At 38.1% G+C, this 23187-nt stretch overlaps 1 protein-coding gene across 1 annotated transcript in view; it reads left to right on the forward strand.

Annotated features, from left to right (window-relative positions):
• Positions 1–359: 359 nt before the first annotated feature.
• The window catches only part of ETFA (electron transfer flavoprotein subunit alpha), a 92858-nt gene continuing 70030 nt past the window's right edge, over positions 360–23187 (forward strand). The window contains exons 1-5 of the mRNA XM_082452687.1: positions 360–610; positions 14424–14570; positions 16819–16900; positions 16994–17076; positions 21977–22076. Of these exons, the coding sequence (XP_082308813.1) occupies positions 572–610; positions 14424–14570; positions 16819–16900; positions 16994–17076; positions 21977–22076 (451 nt within the window). The 5' untranslated portion in view covers positions 360–571. The remainder of the gene's footprint in view (positions 611–14423; positions 14571–16818; positions 16901–16993; positions 17077–21976; positions 22077–23187) is intronic.

Here is a 23187-nt window from a genome sequence, read left to right on the forward strand (position 1 = left end):
CACCGGCAGTTTACCCGCTTTGCCCCGGCCTTTCTTATTTTTTTTTAAATTTTTCTTATTTTTTTATTTTTTAACATCTTTATTGGAGTATAATTGCTTTACAATGGTGTGTTAGTTTCTACTTTATAACAAAGTGAATCAGTTATACATATACATATGTTCCCATATCTCTTCCCTCTTGCATCTCCCTCCCTCGCACCCTCCCTATCCCACCCCTCTAGGTGGTCACAAAGCACCGAGCTAATCTCTCTGTGCTATGCGGTTGCTTCCCACTAGCTATCTATTTTACGTTTGGTAGAGTATATATGTCCGGCCTTTCTTTAGCCTGGCTTCACCCTACGTTTCCTAGTTAACAGCCTCACCTTTGCCCCACTCCCAAGTCCAGCCCCTAACTTTCCGCCGTCCCCATTGGCTGCGCGACCGCCCAATGGACAGGCAGAAACCGGGAGCTCGCTCTCCTCGCCGGGGCGTTCGCTCTCGTTCCTGAGTCTCGCGAGCGTTACGGTGACTCGCGGAGGCTGTGCAGTTGGGTACGCTCTCGGCTAGTGTGAAGTTAACGGGTGCAGTGACCATGTTCCGAGCGGTGGCTCCTGGGCGGCTCCGGCGGGCGGTGAGTCCGGGCGGGAAGGGTCGAGCCCGGTGACGGTCCAGCCTCGATCTGCTGTCCCTGTGAAGGTCTGGGCGAAGGTCACCGCCACCCCCAGACCTGACTGGCCCTCGCGCTGGCAGGCCCAGCTCGGCCTAGGGCTCGGGCTCAAAGTTCTGGGGTCTGCCCTTGCCTCCTTCCGGGCCGCCAGGTGGGGGTCGAGGTCAGAGGTCAGAGTACTGAATCTGCGCTCCCGCTGCCCCTCCTCCTCCCCGTTCTCTTCCCAGCCCCTCTTCCACCCTCCAGCACTGACAGGCCGCCAGTTTCTCCACCTTTGGCGGGGAGCGAGCAGCTGAGTCCCCGGGGAATCTTTACCCGAGGGAGGAAAATGTCGCCGCCGGGATGTCCTCTTGGAAAAAGTTTAAAACCTGAATTCAGCTTGGAGGGTGACGTTTCTGGAAGAATTAAACATTTTCCCTGGGTGCATTGCGGCTCTTCGAATTCACTCACTGTCAAGTGCTGGGGCGAGCGAGGGTCGATGGGGTTTTGGAAACTTGCTCTGCTCTCTGGCTAATGGGGCAGTGCTGCGTTTAGGTGATTGTACTGACAGCTGTAGCCAATTTTGAAAGGCAGGCGTCTTTTTACTGCAAGCTGACCTGCTTTTAAACCAGCAGATTGCTGGTTAAATAGCTAGGGAACGATTATTGGTAGCGGTAAGTTTTTGATGCTTTCATTAGTTACAAATCATGAGTTTACCACATTTTGCTATTGTGAGACTGATAGAAAATATGTGTTTGTCCTAATGCTATGGGACAGTAGTATTTGGAGATTGACCAATTACAAGTCAAGTAACAATTTATATTGTAGATTCTGTAGATATTCTGATGGTTAAGTGACAAGATTGCTAAACTTGGGTCAGAAACTTTTCCTGACGTTTTGTACTTTTTCTACAGTTTTTCTTGTGCATGCATGTTTTCGTACCAACGCTGGGATTTTCTCCCTGAAACATAGTTGGCAGTCTTTCTAGATATCTGTAGGCCCTTTTCTTATGTATTCTTGTTCCCTTAAAAAAAAAAAAAATCCCAACCCCGCCCCGCCCCGCCCACCCCCAATACACGCAAAGTTCAAACCCACATCCTTCTGGTCAGTGTTCAGTCTCCCCCAGAAATTTTCCTCAGATGACTCAGACATAAACAAGTTAAAGTCATGAATTTGGGAAAGTTCCAGGTATCAGAGCCAGATTCTTACCTATACAGTAATTGGAAGGTAGTTATGTGGACAGGTTAGAAGTCTGGCATAAGTGAAATAGTTGTGGAGGGGGAGTTTAGGACTCAGTTATTTTGTAGCACTAACAGAAAAAAATGGAATGACTAGCTTAAGTCATTATAAACACTGCCAATATACATAGGCAGTATTTCCAAATCTTTACTGTGGTTTGCCAAAGACTTTGACCTTGACTTTATTTTCAGAATTTGAAGTCATGCTAAGTAGAGTAGCTCCTCTTAAAGTCATTAAGAACATTTGAGAGATTTGAATTTCAAGGGTATAGGAAAATGGCAGGAACACTTGTAAAATGGATACATAAATACACATACATATTTAACTTTAAAAATTTAGATATTTCAAGCTTACAGAAAAGTTGCAAGAATAGTACAAAGAATTCTCAAAACCCTTTGCTGAGTTTCACCGGCTATTAACAGTTTGGCACATTTGCTTTCTCTCTCCTCATATATACATATTATTTTTCTGATATAATATGTATGTTGCAGACATGCTTTTTACTCCTAAATAATTCAGTATATTTTCTATGAACAAGGAGGTTCATCTTTCATTATCACAGGATAATTGGCAAAATCAGCAAGTTTAACAATGATACAATACTATTATCTGTAGATATTATTCAAGTATTACCAATTGTCTTGTTACTCATTTGTAGCAGTATTTTTTTATTGTTTTTTAGTTGAAGTATAGTTGATTTACAGTGTTAATTTCTGCTGTACAGCAAAGTGATTCATTTATATACGTGTGTGTGTACACATTATTTTTTATATTCTTTTCCATTATGGTTTATCTCAGGATATTGAATACAGTTCCCTGTGCTCTACTATAAGGACCTTGTTGTTTATCCATTCTGTATGTAATAGTTTGCATCTGTAGCAGTATTTCTTATTCTGGTCTAGGATAGTCTGGGATCATGCCTTGCATTTAGTTCTCATGTCTCTTCAGTCTTTGTTAGAAAACTCCTCAGCCTTTCTTTGGCTTTGATGGCATTGACATTTTTGAAGGGTACAGGCCTTCTATTTTGTTGACTGTCCCCCGATTTAGGTTTGTCTGGTGTTTCCTCTGATTAGTTTCAGGTTATGTACTGGCAGGAGTATCACAGAAGTGGTACTGTGTTCTCAGTGCATCATATTAGGAGGCTCATAATGTTGGTTTACCCCATTATTGGTGATGTTAATTACTTGGCTAAAGTGTTCAGCAGGTTTCTCCACTATCAAATTACTACTCATCGCTTCCTGATTTTTAACTAATTTGTGGAGAGGTACATTGAGACTATGTAACTCTTCTGTTTCTCATCAGACTTTCACCCATTAGTCTTATCTGTTGATGATTCTTGCCTGAGAAATGAGTACTGCGATGTAAAATAGTGATTTTTCTAATTTCATCATTCCTTCTACTTTTTTTTAAAATTAATTAATTAATTATATTTTATTTTTGGCTGCGTTGGGTCTTCGTTGCTGTGCACGGGCTTTTTCTAGTTGTGGTGAGCGGGGGCTACTCTTCGTTGCCGTGCGTGGGCTCCTCATTGCCGTGGCTTCTCATTGCAGAGCTTGGGCTCTAGGCGTGTGGGCTTCAGTAGTTGTGGCACGTGGGCTCAGTAGTTGTGGCTTGCGGGCTCTAGAGCGCAGGCTCAGTAGTTGTGGCGCACGGGCTTAGTTGCTCCACGGCATGTGGGATCTTCCTAGACCAGGGCTCGAACCCGTGTCCCCGGCATTGGCAGGCGGATTCTTAACCACTGCACCACCAAGGAAGTCCATTCCTTCTACTTTTATTAGCTTTGTATTATTATAAGAAAGAACATTTCCTTCTTGCTTATTGATGTATTTATTTATGGACTCATGGATCCTTACTTCATTCAGTAGGTTACTTCATCCATTACTACTCTTAAATGTTTTGGTGCTCAAGTTGTCCCAGATTTCTAAAGTGCAAGTCCCTTCAGTCTGGCTCCTGTTTACTTATATTTATGATACCGTAAAGTCAAAATGAGTTATCTGAATCCCCACTCTTGCAATTTAAATAAATTGTTCTGTAGCTAACCATGAGCAAATTTAGGCAGATATGTGTCTACAAAACCATATTTTTAATAATAGATTTATCTATTAAAAGATTAAAAAGATTAAACTGTTAACATCATAATGTGAATATAGCTAACACTATTAAACTGTACATTTAAAAATGGTTAACATGGTAAATTTATAGCAACTAGTGAAAAAAAAAGAGATACCTTAAACTGTTAGAATGTAAATTAAATGACTGGCATTTGGTATCTAAATTCCATTTTCATTTTGATTTATTTGTGGCCTTGAGCAAAGTCCTTCATCTCTTGGTTGGGCGGGGTGGTCTTCAATGTTATCTGTTAATGAAAGTGTTTTCCATCTACAATAAAGAGCTGGGGAACACAATAAGAGGAAAATAGGTAGTTAACATTCTTGCAGGGATATTGATTTGAATTATTAGTATTATTTTACTCATTTGCATTTGAAATTGATTTGTTGACTAAGATACCAAAGAGATGTTTTACATGGAGAGTGAAGCAACACTTTTCAAGGTTATTTGAGTCTTCCTGTTACTATACTCATTGCCAGACAGGAGGCATATCTACGTTGATTCAGAAGCTATGAAACTGGTATGAAGGAACATGACATTTTTCAGAGTCCACGGTCTATCATTGATGAATGAGATTGAACTCTGTAATTCACATGCAAATTTTAATTTCTTTTGAAAGAAGAAAGCCAAGTTTGATGTGGTACTAAAAGATTTATTGCATAAGGGGAATTCTGTAAAATTATGCTTCCTGCCAACGTGTCTACTTAAGGGTCTTGTCTGTTTTTAAAGTGAAGTAAATTGACTGTGTTTTTAATAATATAATCAATGTCATATGACATTTTTAGTCATGATTAAAAGCTACCATATTTTATTACTAAGGAGGTTAAAGTACAGAAATGTAATATACATTTTTTAATTACAAAATATATGTTAAAATAGGGATGGGTAACTTTAATTATATATTATTTGTCTTTTTCAGTAGAAGTTGGAAAGATTTTATAGTTTTTTCCTGCTTTTTAATTTTTGAGTTAAGCAAAACGACCCCCAGCCCCCAGCCCCTTACCATTACCCCACTTAGTTTTCAAAGGTGGGGGAGGTAGATTAAACTTATTCTTACTACTTTAGGTTTTGAGTGGGTTTGTACTATAGGAAGTTAGAGTCCAACTTTTTCTTTCCTTCTAACACCTATGGTAGTTTACTACCTGAACATACAGTTAAAGGCACAGCAGGAGCGCCTGAGCAGTGAATCTCCTTTGTTGCTCCTAAAAACACTGAAAAGCAAAAACAGTGTCAAAACTGTTAAGGTTGAATAAGAGAAGGACCAAAATGTGTTCACTGGACTTAGCTATCCCAGGTTGTTGGTGACTTTGAAGAGACTGGATTCAGCGTTGTAGTGGAAGTGAAAGCTGGTTTGCTGTGAGTAAAGGAGAAAGAGTGAGGTGAGGCAGCAGAGTTTATGCTTAAGGATGTTGTTTTCAAGAAGTCTGGCTCTGGGACTTCCCTGGTGACGCAGTGGTTAAGAATCCGCCTGCCAGTGCAGGGGACACGGGTTCGAGCCCTGGTCCGGGAAGATCCCACATGCCGCGGAGCAACGAAGCCCGTGCACCACAACTACTGAGCCTGCGCTCTAGAGCCTGCGAGCCACAACTACTGAGCCCACGTGCCACAACTACTGAAGCCCGTGCGCCTAGAGCCCGTGCTCCACAACAAGAGAAGCCACCGCAATGAGAAGCCCGCGCACTGCAACGAAGAGTAGCCCCCGCTCGCCGCAACTAGAGAAAGCCCGCGCACAGCAACGAAGACCCAATGCAGCCGAAAATGAATGAATAAATAAATAAATAAATGATTTAAAAAAAAAAAAAAAAAGTCTGGCTCTGAAAGGGTGGAGAGAGGATGATGACCCCTTTAACCCTGTCTTCAAGAAGAATACTGTCAAAAAAAAAAAAAAAAAAAAAAAGAAGAATACTGTCTCATTAAGGCCAGTCAACTTAACAAGGGTATGTGGCTGGTATGCAGAAGAAAACTTCACATTTTACTGTTTGGAACAGTCTAGTTAGTAGTCTAGATAACTTTCTCTAAAAGTATGATGGGGTATTTCTTTAGTGATTTAGCAAGTTTGTGTACTGTTCTTGGTAGATACACATATTAACTGCTTAGATAATTAAGTTATCAATGAGAGAAAAACAGTTGCTTTTTTAGTTTTTGATCATTTGGGGGGAAACTTTTCAGTTAGTCGCTAAACGTTCATTGAATGCCCACTATGTGTCACACTCCAAGACAGATACCGAGTTCACAGTGGAGAATGAGACAGACCTAGTCCCTGCCCACGTGGTGCAAACAGACTGGGAGAGACAAATATTGAACACATTATTTTAAGTGTGATCATTGTGACAGAAAGGTGTATAGGGTGTTTGGGGAATATGTAATTGGGGAGAGGATTAATCTAGTTAGGGGGCTAGAGAAACCTGTGAAATTACTTTGTAAACTAAGGTGCTTTACCACTGTTGTTACTGGCTGATGAAGTAATAGTAAGGGTGAAGGATTTTCTTTAGATTAAAAGGCCACTTCATTTTTGAGTTTTGGCTATCTTTTTTTTTTTCTTTTTTTTATGTATTTATGGCTGTGTTGGGTCTTCCTTTCTGTGCGAGGGCTTTCTCTAGTTGCGGCAAGTGGGGGCCACTCTTCATCGTGGTGCGCGGGCCTCTCACTGTTGTGGCCTCTCTTGTTGCGGAGCATAAGCTCCAGACGCGCAGGCTCAGTAGTTGTGGCTCACGGGCCTAGTTGCTCCGCGGCATGTGGGATCTTCCCAGACCAGGGCTCGAACCTGTGTCCCCTGCATTGGCAGGCAGATTCTCAACCACTGCGCCACCAGGGAAGCCCAGTTTTGGCTGTCTTAAATCACCTGTTTACCGTTGTTTTAATTCTGTACATATTGTATGTCTTCTTATTTGATCATATCTTGCTTTTTTTAAAAAACGTGGCGTTATTTCCAGGGTTGAATTAGAAATAAAAGAACGCATCAGTCATGTTAGTTTGATTATTCTTAAAAAAAACAAAAAACCACCCAAAGTCTGTGGCCCCCTTGCTTCAGTTCTGGACAACTCTGAAGGGCCATCCTAGTCCAGGGTTCCTTGTGAGATCAGCCGAGAGCTTTGTAGTGACTGCACTGCAATATTGCAGTTCAGCTTCTTCCACTGCCCAGTTCTATTTCCTTGATGCCTCCTGAGTGTCGTTCTCAACAGTACTCCCCAATAAACTTCTTGCACACCCACACACACAAAAGGAAGATATGAGTGTAAGGTGGCAACAAACATTTATAATCCTTAAGCATTCACTGTATGTAATGAAATAACTTCTTACCTGTGAATCGGGAATGGTCCTAGCTATGTTCATTCTCAGGAGAATCAAGAAAACAGTTATTCGCATCATTTTCTGTGGTTCAAATGAATAACCTTGAGGAGTAACTAATCTAGAGTCTTAAAATTGTTTTTTTATAGCTCAGTGTATAAAGTAGAAGTTTAAAAGGATGTTTTTAAAGCAACAGAAGATTTTTTTAAAATAGACTTTATTTTTTGGAGCAGTTTTAGGTTCATAGCAAAATTGAGCAGAAAGTACAGAGCATTCCCATATTACCCCTTCTTCCCTCCCTCACTATCAACGTCCTGCACCAGAGTGGTACATTTGTTACAATTGAAGAACCTACAGTGACACATCATTATCATCCAAAATCCATAGTTTATGTTAGTGTTCACTCTTGGTGTTATACATTCTGTGGGTTTTGACAAATGTACAGTGGTAACTATCCACTGTTATAGTATACAGAATAGTTTCATTGCCCTAAAATCCTCTGTGCTCTGCCCTTTCCCTGCCAACCTCTGGCAACTACTGATCTTTTTCCTGTCTCCATAGCTCTTCCTTTCCAGCATGTCACATTGGTCAAACCATATAGTATATAGCGTTTTCAGACTGTCTTCTTTCACTTAGTAATATGCATTTACAGTTCCTCCTTGCCTTTTCATGGTCTGATAGCTCTTTTTTTTTTTTTTTTTTTTTTAGAGCATTGACTAGTACTCCATTTGCTGAGTGGTACCACAGTTTATCCATTCACCTACTGAAGGACTTTTTTTTTTTTTAATTAATTAGGTTGCACTGGACCTTAGTTGTGGCTGATGGGCTTCTTAGTTGCGGCTCGAGGGCTCCTTAGTTGTGGCTTGAGGGCTCCTTAGTTGCGGCAGGCAGGCTCCTTAGTTGCGGCTTGCGGACTCCTTAGTTGTGGTATGAGAACTTTTAGTTGCGGCATGCATGTGGGATCTTAGTTCCCTGACCAGGGATGGAACCCGCCCCCCTACAGTGGAAGTCCAGAGTCTTAACTGCTGGACCACCAGGGAAGTCCCATTGTGTGGATGTAAGTTTTCAGCTCATTTGGATAAATGCCAAAGAGTGTGACTGCTGGATTGTATGGCAAGAGTATGTTTAGTTTTATGAGAAAACGCCAAACTGTCTTCCAAAGTGGCTGTACCATTTTGAATTTACACCAGAGTTCCCATTACTTCATATCGTCACCAACATTTGGTGTTGTCAGTGTTTTGGATTTTCACCATTCTAATAGGTGTGTAGTGGTATCTCATTCTTGTTTTAATTTGCAGTTCCCTAATGACATATGATGTAGAGCATCTTTACGTGTGCTTATTTACCGTCTGCATATTTTTTTTGGTGAGATGTCTATTCAGAACTTTTGCCCATATTTAAATCAGTTTCTTATTGTTGAGTTTTAAGAGTTCTTTGTGTATTTTAGGTAACAGTCCTTTATCAGATATTTTTTTTTGCGAATATTTTCTTCCAGTCTGTGGCTTGTTATCCTATTGATGAAGAAGTTTTTAGAAGCAATGTTCAACTCATTTATTAGACATCGACTCTGTGCTAGACATTGAAGTAGAAGCTGGGGTTGTAGTGGTAAGAAAACCAGACATGACCTCTGTACTCAAAATCAAGAAGGGAAGACAAAGTAATCAGGTGTGTGTAGTCAAGTGCTGTAATGAAGTCGATTCAGGGTACTGTGTTGGTGCTAGGAAAGTTAACCAGTTGGAGGAGATCCACGGAAGCTTTCATGCGAATGTTTATTGAGCATTTATTATGTTCCAGGAACTATCCCAAGAGCTTTATTTTACAATTACTAATTTAATCCTCTCAACAACTCTGAGATTATTACTGTTGTTATCATCATCTACATTTTATGATCTGGGAACTGAGGCACCAAGAAGTAATGGTGGAGGTGGGATTTAAACCCAGGCAGGAATTCCCTGGCTGTCCAGTGGATCGGACTCTGCACTTTTACTTCCGGGACCCGGGATCTATCACTGGTTGGGGAACTAAGATCCTGCAGGCCGCACAGTGCAGCCAGAAAATTTAAAAACAAAAACAAAAAAACAAGAACAGGCAGGGGAGCTCTAGAGCCTGTACTCTTTACCACAGCACTGTACTAAAGTTTCTTGGAGGGGTTGGCATTTAAGCAGAAAACCTAAGGGTGATTAACTGGAAGCTAATCTGGTAATAAGGGAAGAGGTCCGTAAGGCAGAGGGAACAATGTGAGGACAGGCTAAAGGTCAGAGAGAGCAGGACAAGTTCGAGACATATGGCTAGGGAGGTAGATCAGGCCATAGAATAAATGCCTGGCAAGCCAGTCTAAGGAGTCTAGTTTACCACATCCTAAGGAGGCAGGAAGCAATTGACTTGTTTGAGCAGGAGAATAACATGTTGGATTTGTATCATTGAAAGATCACTGAGAGAAATGGATTGGAGGGGAGCAAAGTTGGTTTGGGAGTCAGTTGGAGTAATAAGAGAGGGTTAATGGCCTGCACTAGGTAGTGGAATTAAAGATGGAGAGAAGTGAGTGGACTTAGGAGATACTATATTTAGAAGGAAGAATTGTTACAGCTTTAGTGGTTGATTGGCTGTGAGAGTTGAGGAAAAAACCCAGATATGACTCGCAGATCATGGTTTGGGCAACTTGTTAGGGAGTGGTGCATCCCCTGAAGAACTCCAGAGAAGCAGTATGGGAGGGGGCTGGAGGATCAAGGGAAAGATGAGTTAAGATTTGGATTTGCTGAGTTGGTGAGTGATTGATGAGACAAGTTAAGCAATTGGATATGCAGGTGTAACCTAATTATATAGGTCTAGCACTTAGGAGAGAGATTTGATACCTCTATCTCTGTCTATATATCTGTCGTTTTTATATAGATGATAAATTATAAATTAAGCTATGGAAGTAAGAATGGACTAGTCAGTAATTTCAAACATTTTGAGAGAAGAAGTAAGCATGAAAAGTATTTGTTGGTAATTTTGGTGAGTGCAGAAGCCAGGATACAAATACAGTAGTTGAGGTGTGTATGGGAGATGAGGAATTAGCTGGAGTGAAAGGTGGGGTAATGGATTTTTAATTTTGGGATTCATTAAAATTGGGAGAGCTTCAAACATGTTTTAAAGTTGATGGGAAGGAGCCCAGGAAAAGGGAGAGGTGGGAGAGGTTGGAAACGTTACTGAGAGGTGATTACAGAATGAAGTGTTTGACTAGATTTGAGAGGATGGAATCCAGAGTCCAGATGAAGGGATCAGATCCAGGAGGAAGGACCTGCAGCAGCTTCTACTGTGATAGAGCAGGGGCGGGAATTTCTATGTTGGATATCAGGAAGGGGAAGCAGTTCTCTTCTGATGGCTTCAGTTTTCATTGCGAAGTAAGAAGTGAGGCTTTCTTCTGAGAGTAAGGAGCAGACTGTGTTGGCAGTTTGAAAAACGTCGGAAGGGGATATTGGAAATAGTTGCTGTGGAGAGTGAGTGAGAGTGCCAACAAGGATGTCACAGTAACATTGCCAGGCAGAGGGCCCAGATAAGGTTGATGACCAAGAATTTATGGTGGCACTGGTCTGCATGAATTAATTTTAATTTAAGTAGCAGTGTTTTGAAGAGATTGAGATTCTTTTCTGAGCAGCTACCTTACTGATTTCAGTAGTTACCTTTAAATGTTTAAGATTTGGCTCCTTTTTTCCCCATTAAAAAGAGGGCCCTAAAGTCTACAGATGCAATGAATGGGTCATAAGATAATAAAATGACCTTCATTTAAAACCCTTTTCAGTAATGGGACCTGTATTTTTTGTATCTTTTGTGATATTCTATACCACTTCTATTTAAAATAGGATTTTAGGGTTACAGAATTTTTAGAGCTGGAAAAGAGGCCTTTGATATCATCTTTTTGTTTCTTTTTGACCAGTGCTATTTTTTTTTAAACAAGAGAATATTTGCTAAGTGAAATATTGCAGGAATGACCCATATAGAAAACAGCTAAAAATGATGGTGCTTTGATGAGAGCTGGTAATTAAAAACCCCAAATCTGGAGTCCAACTACCTGGACTTTAACCTGGCTCTGTTTCTTAGCTATGTAGCCACTAAGCTCCAGTTCCCTCATCTGTAAAGTCAGGATAATAATGGTACCTACATCATAGAGGTTTCTTGAATTTTAAATACAATTTTATCTTAGTACAGGGCTCTATAATATTAGTTTGGTTAATTTGGTTAAAGCAAAGCTGGGGACCATTCTGGCAGCCCTACCTGCCTGGTTCTCACTTTATTCTATGCGGTGGTTCCTGAGGTGCCTCCCTGCATAGAGTATAGTTTGAAAACCATTGATCTAGTTTGTCTCCTTCAATTTGAAGTTGAAGAAACTGGGCTCTGGATTGAGGAATAACATTTTAAAGGTCACAGACCAATTTCTTCTGCTGTAGGCTACACACAGCTGTTATTGCTGAATTAAGCTACATAACCATGTTTAGATGCTGCAGCTTCTCTTTAGGTGGTATGTGAGAAATAGAAGATGGAACATTGAATTAGAAGAAAGCGTAGTATTAAAAAAACTATAAAGGAGTCAATTGATAAAGTAATATGGAGTGCCTTATGATATATGTAGTACTTAGTAAAGATTGATCAGATAGACGGACTGAGTAGTTTCTTATGTATATTCTTTTGTTGTTTATTCTTATAAATTTAATTTTGAATAGTCTTTTAGAAAGAATATGCAATGATCCCTTGGAAGTTCTAAAAGGCTTGACAATTCCTTAGGACACTACCTAATTTATCTTATGTTAGAACTATAATTTATAGCAAATATGGGCCTTTTGCCACCAAATCTTGGATTTATTCTTTAAATGGTGATGAAAAGCTCGTAATTTTTATGGCAAATGATGTGTGAAGCATAATCAAAAATATGGTGTCTGATATATATTGGTAATAAATAGTTTATTACTGGCAATTCTTGTGAAATGTGATTTAAATCATAAATTATGCCATTGGGTCCTAATTACAAAGTTCTTTGCAAGATATTGTGCTCGTCTGATTAAAAAAGAAGTACCGTATAATTCTACAGATGTATATTGGAAAAAACATTGTTCTAGACTATGGGGATACAAAAGTGAACAGGCATGGTGTTTGTCTTCTAAGAACTTTCATGCCATCCCAGGAATTGTGAATTGTTGTGAATTGCTACAACTTTTCTGGAGAACAGTTTGCGTCAATCAGTATTAAAAGCCTTGAAAATGTGTCTATCTCTTGATCTAACACTCCTAGGAATTTGTCATAAGAAGAGAATCTTAAGAAGTGCATAAAGATTTCTAACCTGAACCATAAAGAATTTCACATCTCGTAAGAAGGCAATTTTTTTTTTTATCGTAAAAAAGGAAAAGTTATACAAACAGCGACTTGATTTGGCAAAAACAAAAGCCTAATTTTCTCCCCTTTTCTTGCTCCCTTTGAGCAGAAAGGGAGGAAAAAAAGACAAGAAATGTCATCCACTGATACACAATGCAGCAATTCCTTCCTCTGGCATATTCTTCAGTGCTGTCCTCTTCCTCCTTCCATCCTCATTCTGTGGCTCTGGAAGCATTTCTGCCCCTGAAGGCTTGCCTTGGAGTCTCTGGCCCCCAGCTCTGGGATTAGGTTCATCAAGGATAGAGGGGGTTTAGAGGGCTGAGGAGAAGGAAGGGGTTGCAGTGGTAGAAGTAGGAGGCTTAGGGGAAGAAGGGCCCCTATTTTGTTGAAGGTTGCACAGAATCTGACTTAGTCATCCGTGGAAGCAGAGCAAGTAGAGTAACCTGGCTAAGTTTCAGTCAAAAAGGTCCTACTGGACTAAAAGGAACGCTCATCTGTTGAGGATAAGTGCAGAGATTTGGCTATGAGGATGCTCGTCTCTGCATTGTTTATAATAATAAAAAATTACTAATAACCCAAATGATTATGGAAACTAGTTGAACTGATATGCCCATATATTAACAAAAAGGTGAAGAATATAGCAATTGATATATACAATACAGTAAACAAAAAAATATGTATTTTGTCAATTTAGTTGTGCAACCAGCATTGTAGTCCTGTACCTGGCTTCCCTTCATTCATACCCTGTTTGTAAATTTCCAGCTGTGGGTACATTTTATACTCTGCTTTGTTCATTCCAACTCCGGATCTGAAGATTATTGCTGAATTCAAAGCCACAGAACCATGACATTTGATCATCAGTGCCTCTTTTTCTCATTTCTCATTGCCATTTTCCACAAGGATAGTTCCAAAATTTTCTCCTTTCCTCATGCCTGTGGTGTGCTTCCTTATCCTTTCACATGACAATACCTAAACTTCCGTCCATTCTTCCTCTTGATTCTCTGCTTCATGATCTGCAGCTGCCAACATTTTGGCTCTCTTCATTAATTGAAAACTATTCTGTTTTATAATTGTATGTGAACAAGTCTTAATTTCCCTTGAAAACTTTGAGTGCAGGGACCATTCTTGTTCATCTTTGTGTTTCTGGTGTTTGAAATTATTTCAAATGACCATGAACTATTGGTGGTCTCTTGATAGTCCACAGTAGCTATGGGTGGATATTAGTTGGTTCCAAGATACTGTCCAAAAGCTTCTTTTTTGAATTTGGAAGCATATTTGAACAATTGAAACTTTAGCAAAATTGCTGTGTAGTATTGTATTTTAAAGGCAGATTTACATTATCAGTTATTTTGGTATTAAATTCGTTTTGCCTGAAGCAACAGAACTTTAGTAATTGATTTCATAATCATTATTTCTAGGTATACTGTACTGTTTAGCAGTATTGCTGCAAGTGAATGTAATTGGTAGTAGTTGATTCCTAGTTTGATAGTTAATGTGTTCTAAGGATTTTAAATTTAGATACATTTATCAGTTTGTTGTTGAACATAGGTTAGTGGGAAAGTTGCTTGGAAATAAAAAAAATTTTTTTCTAACAGTAGAATACTAATTTGTATTTTCTGTTTTTATTAGGTAAGACTATCAGTAATAGAGTGATAGACACAGCCCAAATTTTTGCTACTGAGCAAGTATTTTATAAATACATTTATAAAACTGAATATTGCATACAGTTTTCTTTAAAGCACACATGCTTACCAATTAGAGTAAAAATAAAGTTTGTATTACAACATTCTTTTCCTTTTTTTCTTTCTCTTTTTAGGCCTCATTGCTACGATTTCAGAGTACCCTGGTAATAGCTGAGCATGCAAATGATACCCTAGCACCCATTACATTAAACACCATCACTGCAGCCAAACGTCTTGGAGGTGAAGTCTCCTGTTTAGTAGCTGGAACCAAATGTGACAAGGTGAGAAATTTTTAAGGTCAACCATAGCAAATATAATCTCCATCAAGAGACAGGGAAAGATGGAGACAGAGAATTATGCTGAGGACTGTAACCCAAACTGGTCTCTGATCCTCATTAAATGCTGAATGTCACAACCGTTACTACGTGTGAAAAAAGGAACTAAAAGGTTTGCTCACCAGGCATTTTATCTTTTGAAATGAGGTAGAATACTTAATTTAGTTCCACTGGCACCATCATGTACCATCAGGTACCAAGTAGAGTGATAATATTTGAGTCCCCTTAGAGGTTAATAGCCGATCCCTTTTTTGTATTGATGAACATGCTTGCTAATTGCTTTTAATTCCTGTAAGTGGTAAATCTGGGAAAAGTATCATGGGTGTTAATTTTTAACTGGTGTAAGAATTCAAATGTAAGTATTATGCTTTCTAAACTATAGCTGCTACTAAAAGATGTTCTTCATTTTGGTTGTTGTTGAAATAAGACAGTGACAGCTTTGTAAACTAACCCCCTGGAAAGGAGCTCTAATGTGGTTTGCAGAGTCTGTACCTCTGGGCTGTAGTGTAGTTGAAATTGTGCTTCAATTAGGCTTACCCAGCTTGAGCCGCCCGTTCCCTCTCACTATACAGGAGTTGCAAATTGTATAGCTGGGGGCTTGGACCTCAGAGGAAGAAATCCCTAATAGAAATCCCTAATGTTTCTTTTTCTTTTTAGAGGATTTATTTTTTCTTAAATGGCATTGTTGCAGAGCATGTGATATAATGCAGGTTCAGAATGTTAGTGTTGCTTCTGTCCAATTTCTTACGTGAAATTGGTATCTTAAAAGAATGTATTCAAGCAGGTTTGGGGTTATGTGGATTTCTTTACCAAAATCCTGCTAACAGCTGTTGAATCTTGTATAGTTATTAACCACAATGTATGATGATATAGCTAACCTATTTTTTTGGTTGCCCTACTTTCAGATGTACTAGTTCTGGATTTGATTATTTATTTTGCTGTGATTTAAAATAATTATTCTATTATGACTTAAAAAATATTTGATGCTATTTTATTTACATTATTTTGAGAAAAATCAAAACAAATCATCTTTTCTTCAGTTACAGTTTTATTGTCGTGTCACATTTAATCTTAAAGAAAAACAATCAGTACCTGTATATAGAGACTCTGTTAATAGCCTAGGCATATTTCAGTTTTATATTGTTTTCTGTAGCTATCATAAACAGCAAGTGATTCTTCTGTGTAGTGCCTGAAGTTTTTGCTGGTTTTTAAAAAAAAAAAAAAAGATGGTTTTGATAGTACAAGATTGTCTTCCAGTGAACACTTGATTCAGAAGAGGTGCTTTTGCACTGCATTCTTTCTTCAGTGAATATTGTTGCAATGTTACTCTCCATCAAGGGAGGCGACAGGAGGCACAGCATTTTATGCCTACTCCTCAGTGAATCAGCATGGAGGTAAACAAGAAGACAGTAGACCATAATATGATTACCATGTTTCTCCTAAAGCAGAAACCAGTTATGCTGTAATTAAAGAGATTTAAAAGAAGGAATTCTAATTGCCTTCTGTATACAGGAAGTCTGAGTGGTCAAAAAGCTTTCCCAGAACCCCATCCTGATTCTAAACAGAAGAAATGAGGATTTCAAATACAAAATATTTTGCTTCATCATAGATAAATATATGTCAGTGAGTAGGAACACTCAGTAGTTCACAGTAGACTGTTATATAAGATTTTCTTTATTGCCCAGATTCACTCACTGATTTTAGAATCAGCAGAAATTATTATTGCCAGATAAAGTGCAGTAGTCTGTATACCAGTGTGGTTAACTCCTGTTCTTTCGCTCTAGGAACCCTGAGTCTGAAGTGTATTGGCTGTGTTGTTATTGTGAGAGAAAGAATCTAACTGTTGCTTCATTTTCACCATTTCTAAAATGATGGATTTACATTTGCACTGAGTGAAAGGAAAGAGCACAATGTACAACTAAATTTGAGTAGACAGCTGTGTTGATTTTGGTTTATCAATTAGTACTTCTCTTTTTCAAGGCAGGAATTTTTGTTTAAGGTCAGTGGACAGTAAGATCAATTGGCTTAAGATTTTCTTTGTTAAATAATTTTTTTATTCCCAAGTAGTCCTTTTTCCCATAAGAACAGTTTTTACAGTTGGCCAGTAAGATTTTATGCTCTATTGATAATTGTAGTGGTGGCTCTATCAGTATTTTCCTGTTAGATGGATAATTAAAAACTCTTTTATTCATAGGTGGCACAAGATCTCTGCAAAGTAGCAGGTGTAGCGAAAGTTCTGGTGGCTCAGCATGATGTGTACAAAGGCCTCCTTCCAGGTGAGTTTTTCCAGTGGAAATAAATAAGTTTATGAATTTATGAAATAAATAAAATACTATGAAATGTGTTTATCAAATGTGTTTAATTCTCAGAGGAACTGACACCATTGATTTTGGCAACTCAGAAGCAGTTTAATTACACACACATCTGTGCTGGAGCATCTGCCTTTGGAAAGGTGAGAAGATTGAGACTGTGGAATCTGATGTCACTACTTGGAAGCGTTAGATTTCATTGTGCTGAAAATGTACAACAGACTTTGTTTAGATAGCTAATCCTGGCTTTCAGAATTAATGTGATAGTTTTGCTAAAATTTATTCTTTCAAGATTTTGTTATAATTTCTGTAAAAATGCTATCTCCGGGCTTTCCATTTTGTCAGAGACAACTCTGTTCTTTCAAGATTTTGTCATAATTTATTAGAATGCCACTTCCACATTTTCAGATTTTGTTATGGAGAAAACTATTTAAAAAAAAATCATTTTTCTTTAAAAACAATGTTGAACTGTCTCACTGTGTGAACGTCATTTGTATTAGTAACCCATCATAAGAGATGGCTTTGTTTGGGTGACTGATGAATATTTAGAAAGGCCAAATTTATCTACTTGGGGGATTTGGGAAGGGCTGTGTGGTGGCTGAAGGCATCCTTAGGGTAGAGAAAGGTGTAATCTGATCATGTGCATTGTGATATGTCTGAAGAAAGAATGTGCTATGAAATGGGTCGTGGTCTGCATGAAGGTTAAAAAAAAGGGAGGGGGAATGTAGGGGGAGCCCAAGAGAAGGAATTTGTCAGTGGGTCTTTCTTGCTCTCCCTGTGACCATGGGTATTATTCTAGCTCCCTTTTCTTTTATCCCATTCTTAATAAGCTGCAGCTTGTAGTTTTTATTTTTACTTTTAAAGATGGTAAATTAAGTTGTACACAAATACATTCTTATTATAAAAGATGCATACAGTAAAGCAGTATGCAGAGCAAGATATCACAGTTCCCCTTTCTTATTCCCAACTCTCTTCCCTCTTCCAAAGTACTGGTGTTAACAGTTGTACATTCTTTTAAGCCTTTTCCTATGGATTTTCAAATTATAATAAATGTACAATTTTTTTTTTTTTTTTTTTTACTTCTAGAATGGGATAGTATAGCATGAATTGTTTTGTGACTGGTGGTTTTCACTTAAGAGTATATCTTGAAAATATTTGCTCATAATGTGTCTGTCTCATTTTTTAAATGGCTGCATAATATTTCATAGTTAGCCAAGGATGGGCAGTTAAGTTGTTTCTAATTTTTTATATTTATAAACTTTGCTGTGAAGAAACGTCCTTGTATATACCTTTGTATACATGGGCTGGTATTTATTTAGAACAGAGTTCTAGAAGTGAAATAGCTGGGTCAAGACTATGTGCTTTTAAAATTTTGATGTATATTGCTAAATTGCTCTCATGAAAGGATGCCTCAGTTTGCACTCCACCAGTTGCATAGCTTGCCAACACTTGCTATTGTACATTTTAACATTTCCCCCCAATCTGATGTGTGAAAAATTATATCTTTAACAATTTTGCATTTCTCTGATTGATAGTGAGATCAAATATCTTTTCATATAGTTATCAGTCATTTAAATTTCTTCTTTGAATTGTCTTGATTTGACTTTTTTTCCTTTTACATTCACAATTGTAATTGATTTTTAAATATGAGTTTGGGGAATAAGATATAAGCTCTTTCATCAGCTAACCATGTCGAGTGGTAATAGCAGTGAGTTCCCAATACATTGATCTCTTTTCTTGCAAAATGAATAGTGTTTGTGAATATTTATCTGTAGTGCAATACTGCTTCTAGACGTGGATCACTGCAAACGTGTAGGGATCTTGCACTGTCACCCATGTGAATTGCTCTAGTTTGTTTTTAACCTCAGAATTATCACTTTGAATTCATTAAATTTTTTCTTTTAAGATTAGTAGAATTTCTAGGCAATAACAGAATTTGTAACCTACAATGTAAGTACATGAGTTTAATGAATAATTGTTCTTTTACTAATAACAATGTGACAACAATTAGGTTGTCACATTGCAGACTATCATAAGTTTTCCCATTTTTGTGTGGGGTTTAGTAATTGCTAAGTAAGATGGTTCTATATATATGACATATGATATATGACTCCTGAAATCTGTTTTCTGATATGTAAAATGATGCGGTTTGGCCAAGTGATGTCTATGATCTACCAACTAGAAATGTTAAAATGGAATGGGTTTTTTCTATGGCAGGTTTCACTTCCCTTGGAAATGATTAAGTCAGAGGCTTGACATCCAGCTACTGTACTTTGGGTTGTTGTAGATGAGCATTGAACTAAAAGATCTTTATGGACCATTCCATCTCTGAGAGTTTGGTTCTGTGTTGGATGATTTAAACAATTTCCTAAGTCTGAGTTTCTGTGATGACAGTTTACCTCAAAGATTGTTAAACCAAGAAAGGGTGTTTGTTGTATCTGATTAGCTAAATTTTAATACTCTAGCCTTGATTGCTATGTTGTGACATATGGGAGTTTTGAGAACAAAGGTCACATAATAGTAGCTGGTGCTGCAGCCTCTGAATGGATTTGGAATGAGGAAGAGTCCATCAGATGAAGCTAAACAATTGGCTGTATAAGAGTTCTTCACCAATTGTGTTTTCAAGATACCACACCTTTGTACTAGTATGCTAGAATTTAAAAATCTGTCATCTTTTTGTGCATCAAAAGAACACTCTGTTAGTTATTGCCTCTCCTTCCCTGAAACCATGTGGTTGAGCCTGTTGGATAGTGTAGAAATAGATCTGTTTACCATCCATCCTCTCAGGACATTCAGACAGAAGATCGGACCTGGAAAAACATGTGCCTTTAAGTACTGTGGTAAATTTTTTTTCAAGAAGTGCTAAAATAAAACAAGGTATAATAGAAGTACAAAAGATATTAAATTTCAAGTTTAGAAAGTTCTAAAACTTTAAAAAGAAGCACAGTCTGCATATCATAAAATTTGTAAGAGAATATGCTCAGCCAGGTAACAATATTTCAGCAGTATTTCCTGAACAATTTAAAGAACGTGGCTCAGGAAAAGAGTTACTTACTGAAGTAGGCTTTAAATGCTGACAAATTTGGTTTGTTTTAAAAGCAGGTGTCTTCTAAACCTCTTATTTATCAAGTTAGAGCTATGTTTAATGGAATTTTAATTATTTTCCCAAGCCCTTTATTTCCTATGAAATCTTAATTTTTTCTAATTGTGGATTTATAAACTACGGTACTTTTCAGTAGCTCTTTTATCATGGTTGAAAGGGGATTACTATATAACATAGGTAGCAATAGACTGAAAATTAGAAAATCTTTATAGATTTTCAGATGCAACAGGAGGAAATTTGATTCAGGCTTTCAACACTTGTTAGCATCGATTTATGTAGAACTGCTTATTAGATACGAGGCAGAGACACAAGAAGCAGAAGACACACAACCTCTGTTCTCAGGGTGCTTTATCAATTTAGTTGAGGGTCATATAGTATGTATATTAAAAATTATTTTAAATCAAAATACACGTTAGTGGCAATTAAATAGTATAATTGTACATGCATGCGAGAGGATGAAGAATAAAGGAGTGATTAGAGGATAATCCTGAGAGAATTCTTAGAGGAACAGAGGTTTGGGGATGGAGTGAGGAGAGGAACTTGAGTACTGTCATAATGAAAGTTTGCCTGCTAGAGGTGGTATCATGTACTGAGTTTAGGAGATGCCATGGAGTAAGCTCTCTGTAGAAAGTAGTGTAGAATTCACCTTTTCTATTTATGTGATAAAAGCAACACTTCACTTTTAAAATTACACTTAGATGGTGTCATCATCTAAGAGAACCTCTGAGTCTAGAAAGCATGGATATGCATTCTTCACTAACTGATTCTGTTTTAGAGCCTGAGAGTCAGAGAAATTTAGACTAGAAGCATAGAGATTCTCTTCCTCTCACTGTGAGGTGAAGTAACTAAGGCCTGGTAATAATGTGGCTTGCCCAGTGGTCCCTGCTAGTGGGAGCAAAGTTACCACATGTATCTATTCCAGAGATGTTATATGCATATACAAGGAAAAGCACATACATTAATTTTTGTTCAGATATATATGTGTGTGTGTATATATATATATAGAGAGAGAGAGAGAGAGAGAGAGGCATTGTGCTTTACTTTTCTCATTTTTTAAAATTATATGGATGAACTATAATTTATAAACCTATCCCCTATTGATGGTCACTTAGGTTAGTTTTGATCTTTTTAAATGCAACCTCACTTTTTTTTTTTTTTTTTTTTTTAGAATTTTGGTAGGAACTTTATAAATTTATTTATTTATTTATTTTTGCTGTGTTCGGTCTTCATTTCTGTGCGAGGGCTTTCTCTAGTTGTGGCAAGCGGGGGCCACTCTTCATCGCGGTGCGCGGGCTGCTCACTATCGCGGCCTCTGTTGTTGCGGAGCACAGGCTCCAGACGTGCAGGCTCAGTAGTTGTGGCTCGCGGGCCCAGTTGCTCCGCGGCATGTGGGATCTTCCCAGACCAGGGCTCGAACCCGTGTCCCCTGCATTGGCAGGCAGACTCTCAACCACTGCGCCACTAGGGAAGCCCACAGCATCACTTTTTAAAAAGGTGAAAATGTCTGCTTTGAAATTTTTTCTTTCATGTACATTAAATAAACATATACAAGTATGTTCTTTCTCAGTATTTGAGAATTTTACTACTACTCTAAATATTTTTCTATATTATCTAAATTCAGTAGTCTATAACTGTCATACTTCATAAATGATGATCATTAAAGCAAGTATCGTATCTCATAACTCAGCCTACTGAGTTAAGGTAGTTTATCGCTATAAAACTCTTAATGTAGTTAGAGTAATTGTTGACTCTTAGTTATGCTCAAAGACTATCCAAAAAGTTGTGCTTGAAATTGTGTTATGTCTAAAGATGCATGTGAAATATAAAATATTCAAGTTAAAATTTCTACAGAATTTCCATTTAGAGAATGTTATTGCTGATACTTTATGGCCATCCCATCAGCATGTATGTGTGTAACTCACTACTTATTTTGCTTTTAGAACCTTTTGCCCAGAATAGCAGCCAAACTTGATGTTGCCCCTATTTCTGACATCATTGCAATCAAATCACCTGACACATTTGTGAGAACCATTTATGCAGGTAAGTACCCAATGAAAATAATTAATCAGTATGTTAAATTTTTGAAAACTTTAAAAGCAGAGATTAATCTTGAAGATAGGATTTTGAAATATGGACCATCTTAAAGATTTCTGAGGAAAATCTTAGTCTTAGAATTGCCGCTGGACCATGACATGACATTCTCTCTGGTAAATCTGGAACACACTTCTTTCCTTCCTGATCATTCAGTGTACAGAGTGAGATTTTTCCAGTGATCAATAAAAATTAGATTTACTATTTAGTATATTTTGTAAGTGGCACCTGGAAAAGAAAATTTTCTATTTTTTTAAAGTAGTATTTTTTTTTAAGCACAATATTATTTGTATATGAAAGAATCCTTTTTTTTTTTAATTTTTATTTTATTTATTTATGGCTGTGTTGTGTCTTCGTTTCTGTGCGAGGGCTTTCTCTAGTTGTGGCAAGCGGGGGCCACTCTTCATCGCGGTGCGTGGGCCTTTCACTATTGCGGCCTCTCTTCTTGTGGAGCACAGGCTCCAGACGCACAGGCTCAGTAATTGTGGCTCACGGGCCCAGTTGCTCTGCGGCATGTGGGATCTTCCCAGACCAGGGCTCAAACCCGTGTCCCCTGCATTGGCAGGCAGATTCTCAACCACTGCGCCACCAGGGAAGCCCTTCTTTTTTTTTTAACATCTTTATTGTAAAGTAGTATTTTCAGTCTTCTTTGCTGCTTCTACTTCATTTCCGTCTGCATTACGATATTCATTTTGGTATCTCTTTAGTTGATCTTTTGCTAAGCACCTGGTCTCTAGTGGGGCTGGAGGAGGCAGTGAACTCTGTTCTTTCTGATCAAAGTTGTGTGTTTCAGTATAAATGGGCAATTCTCAAATCAGATCTTTCATTGTTAGTAGTGTTTAAAGGGATATATTTGGTCATAGTTTAGGTCTCTCTTAATGTGATTGCTAATCCATAAGAAATGTTTCAAATCCTTTAAAAGTCTTGATGCATCACACTTCCTGTCCTTTATGCCTGATCGTGTTTTCACTTATTTTCCTCCCTTAGCAAGGCATAGTAGCTTCGTTCTTATTAAGTTGTTGCAGCTCATGTTGTTGAGTTACTGATTATGTTGTTTTTG

Source organism: Balaenoptera physalus (assembly GCF_965194825.1).
Source record: "Balaenoptera physalus genome assembly, chromosome: 2".
NCBI classification, from domain to species: domain Eukaryota; kingdom Metazoa; phylum Chordata; class Mammalia; order Artiodactyla; family Balaenopteridae; genus Balaenoptera; species Balaenoptera physalus.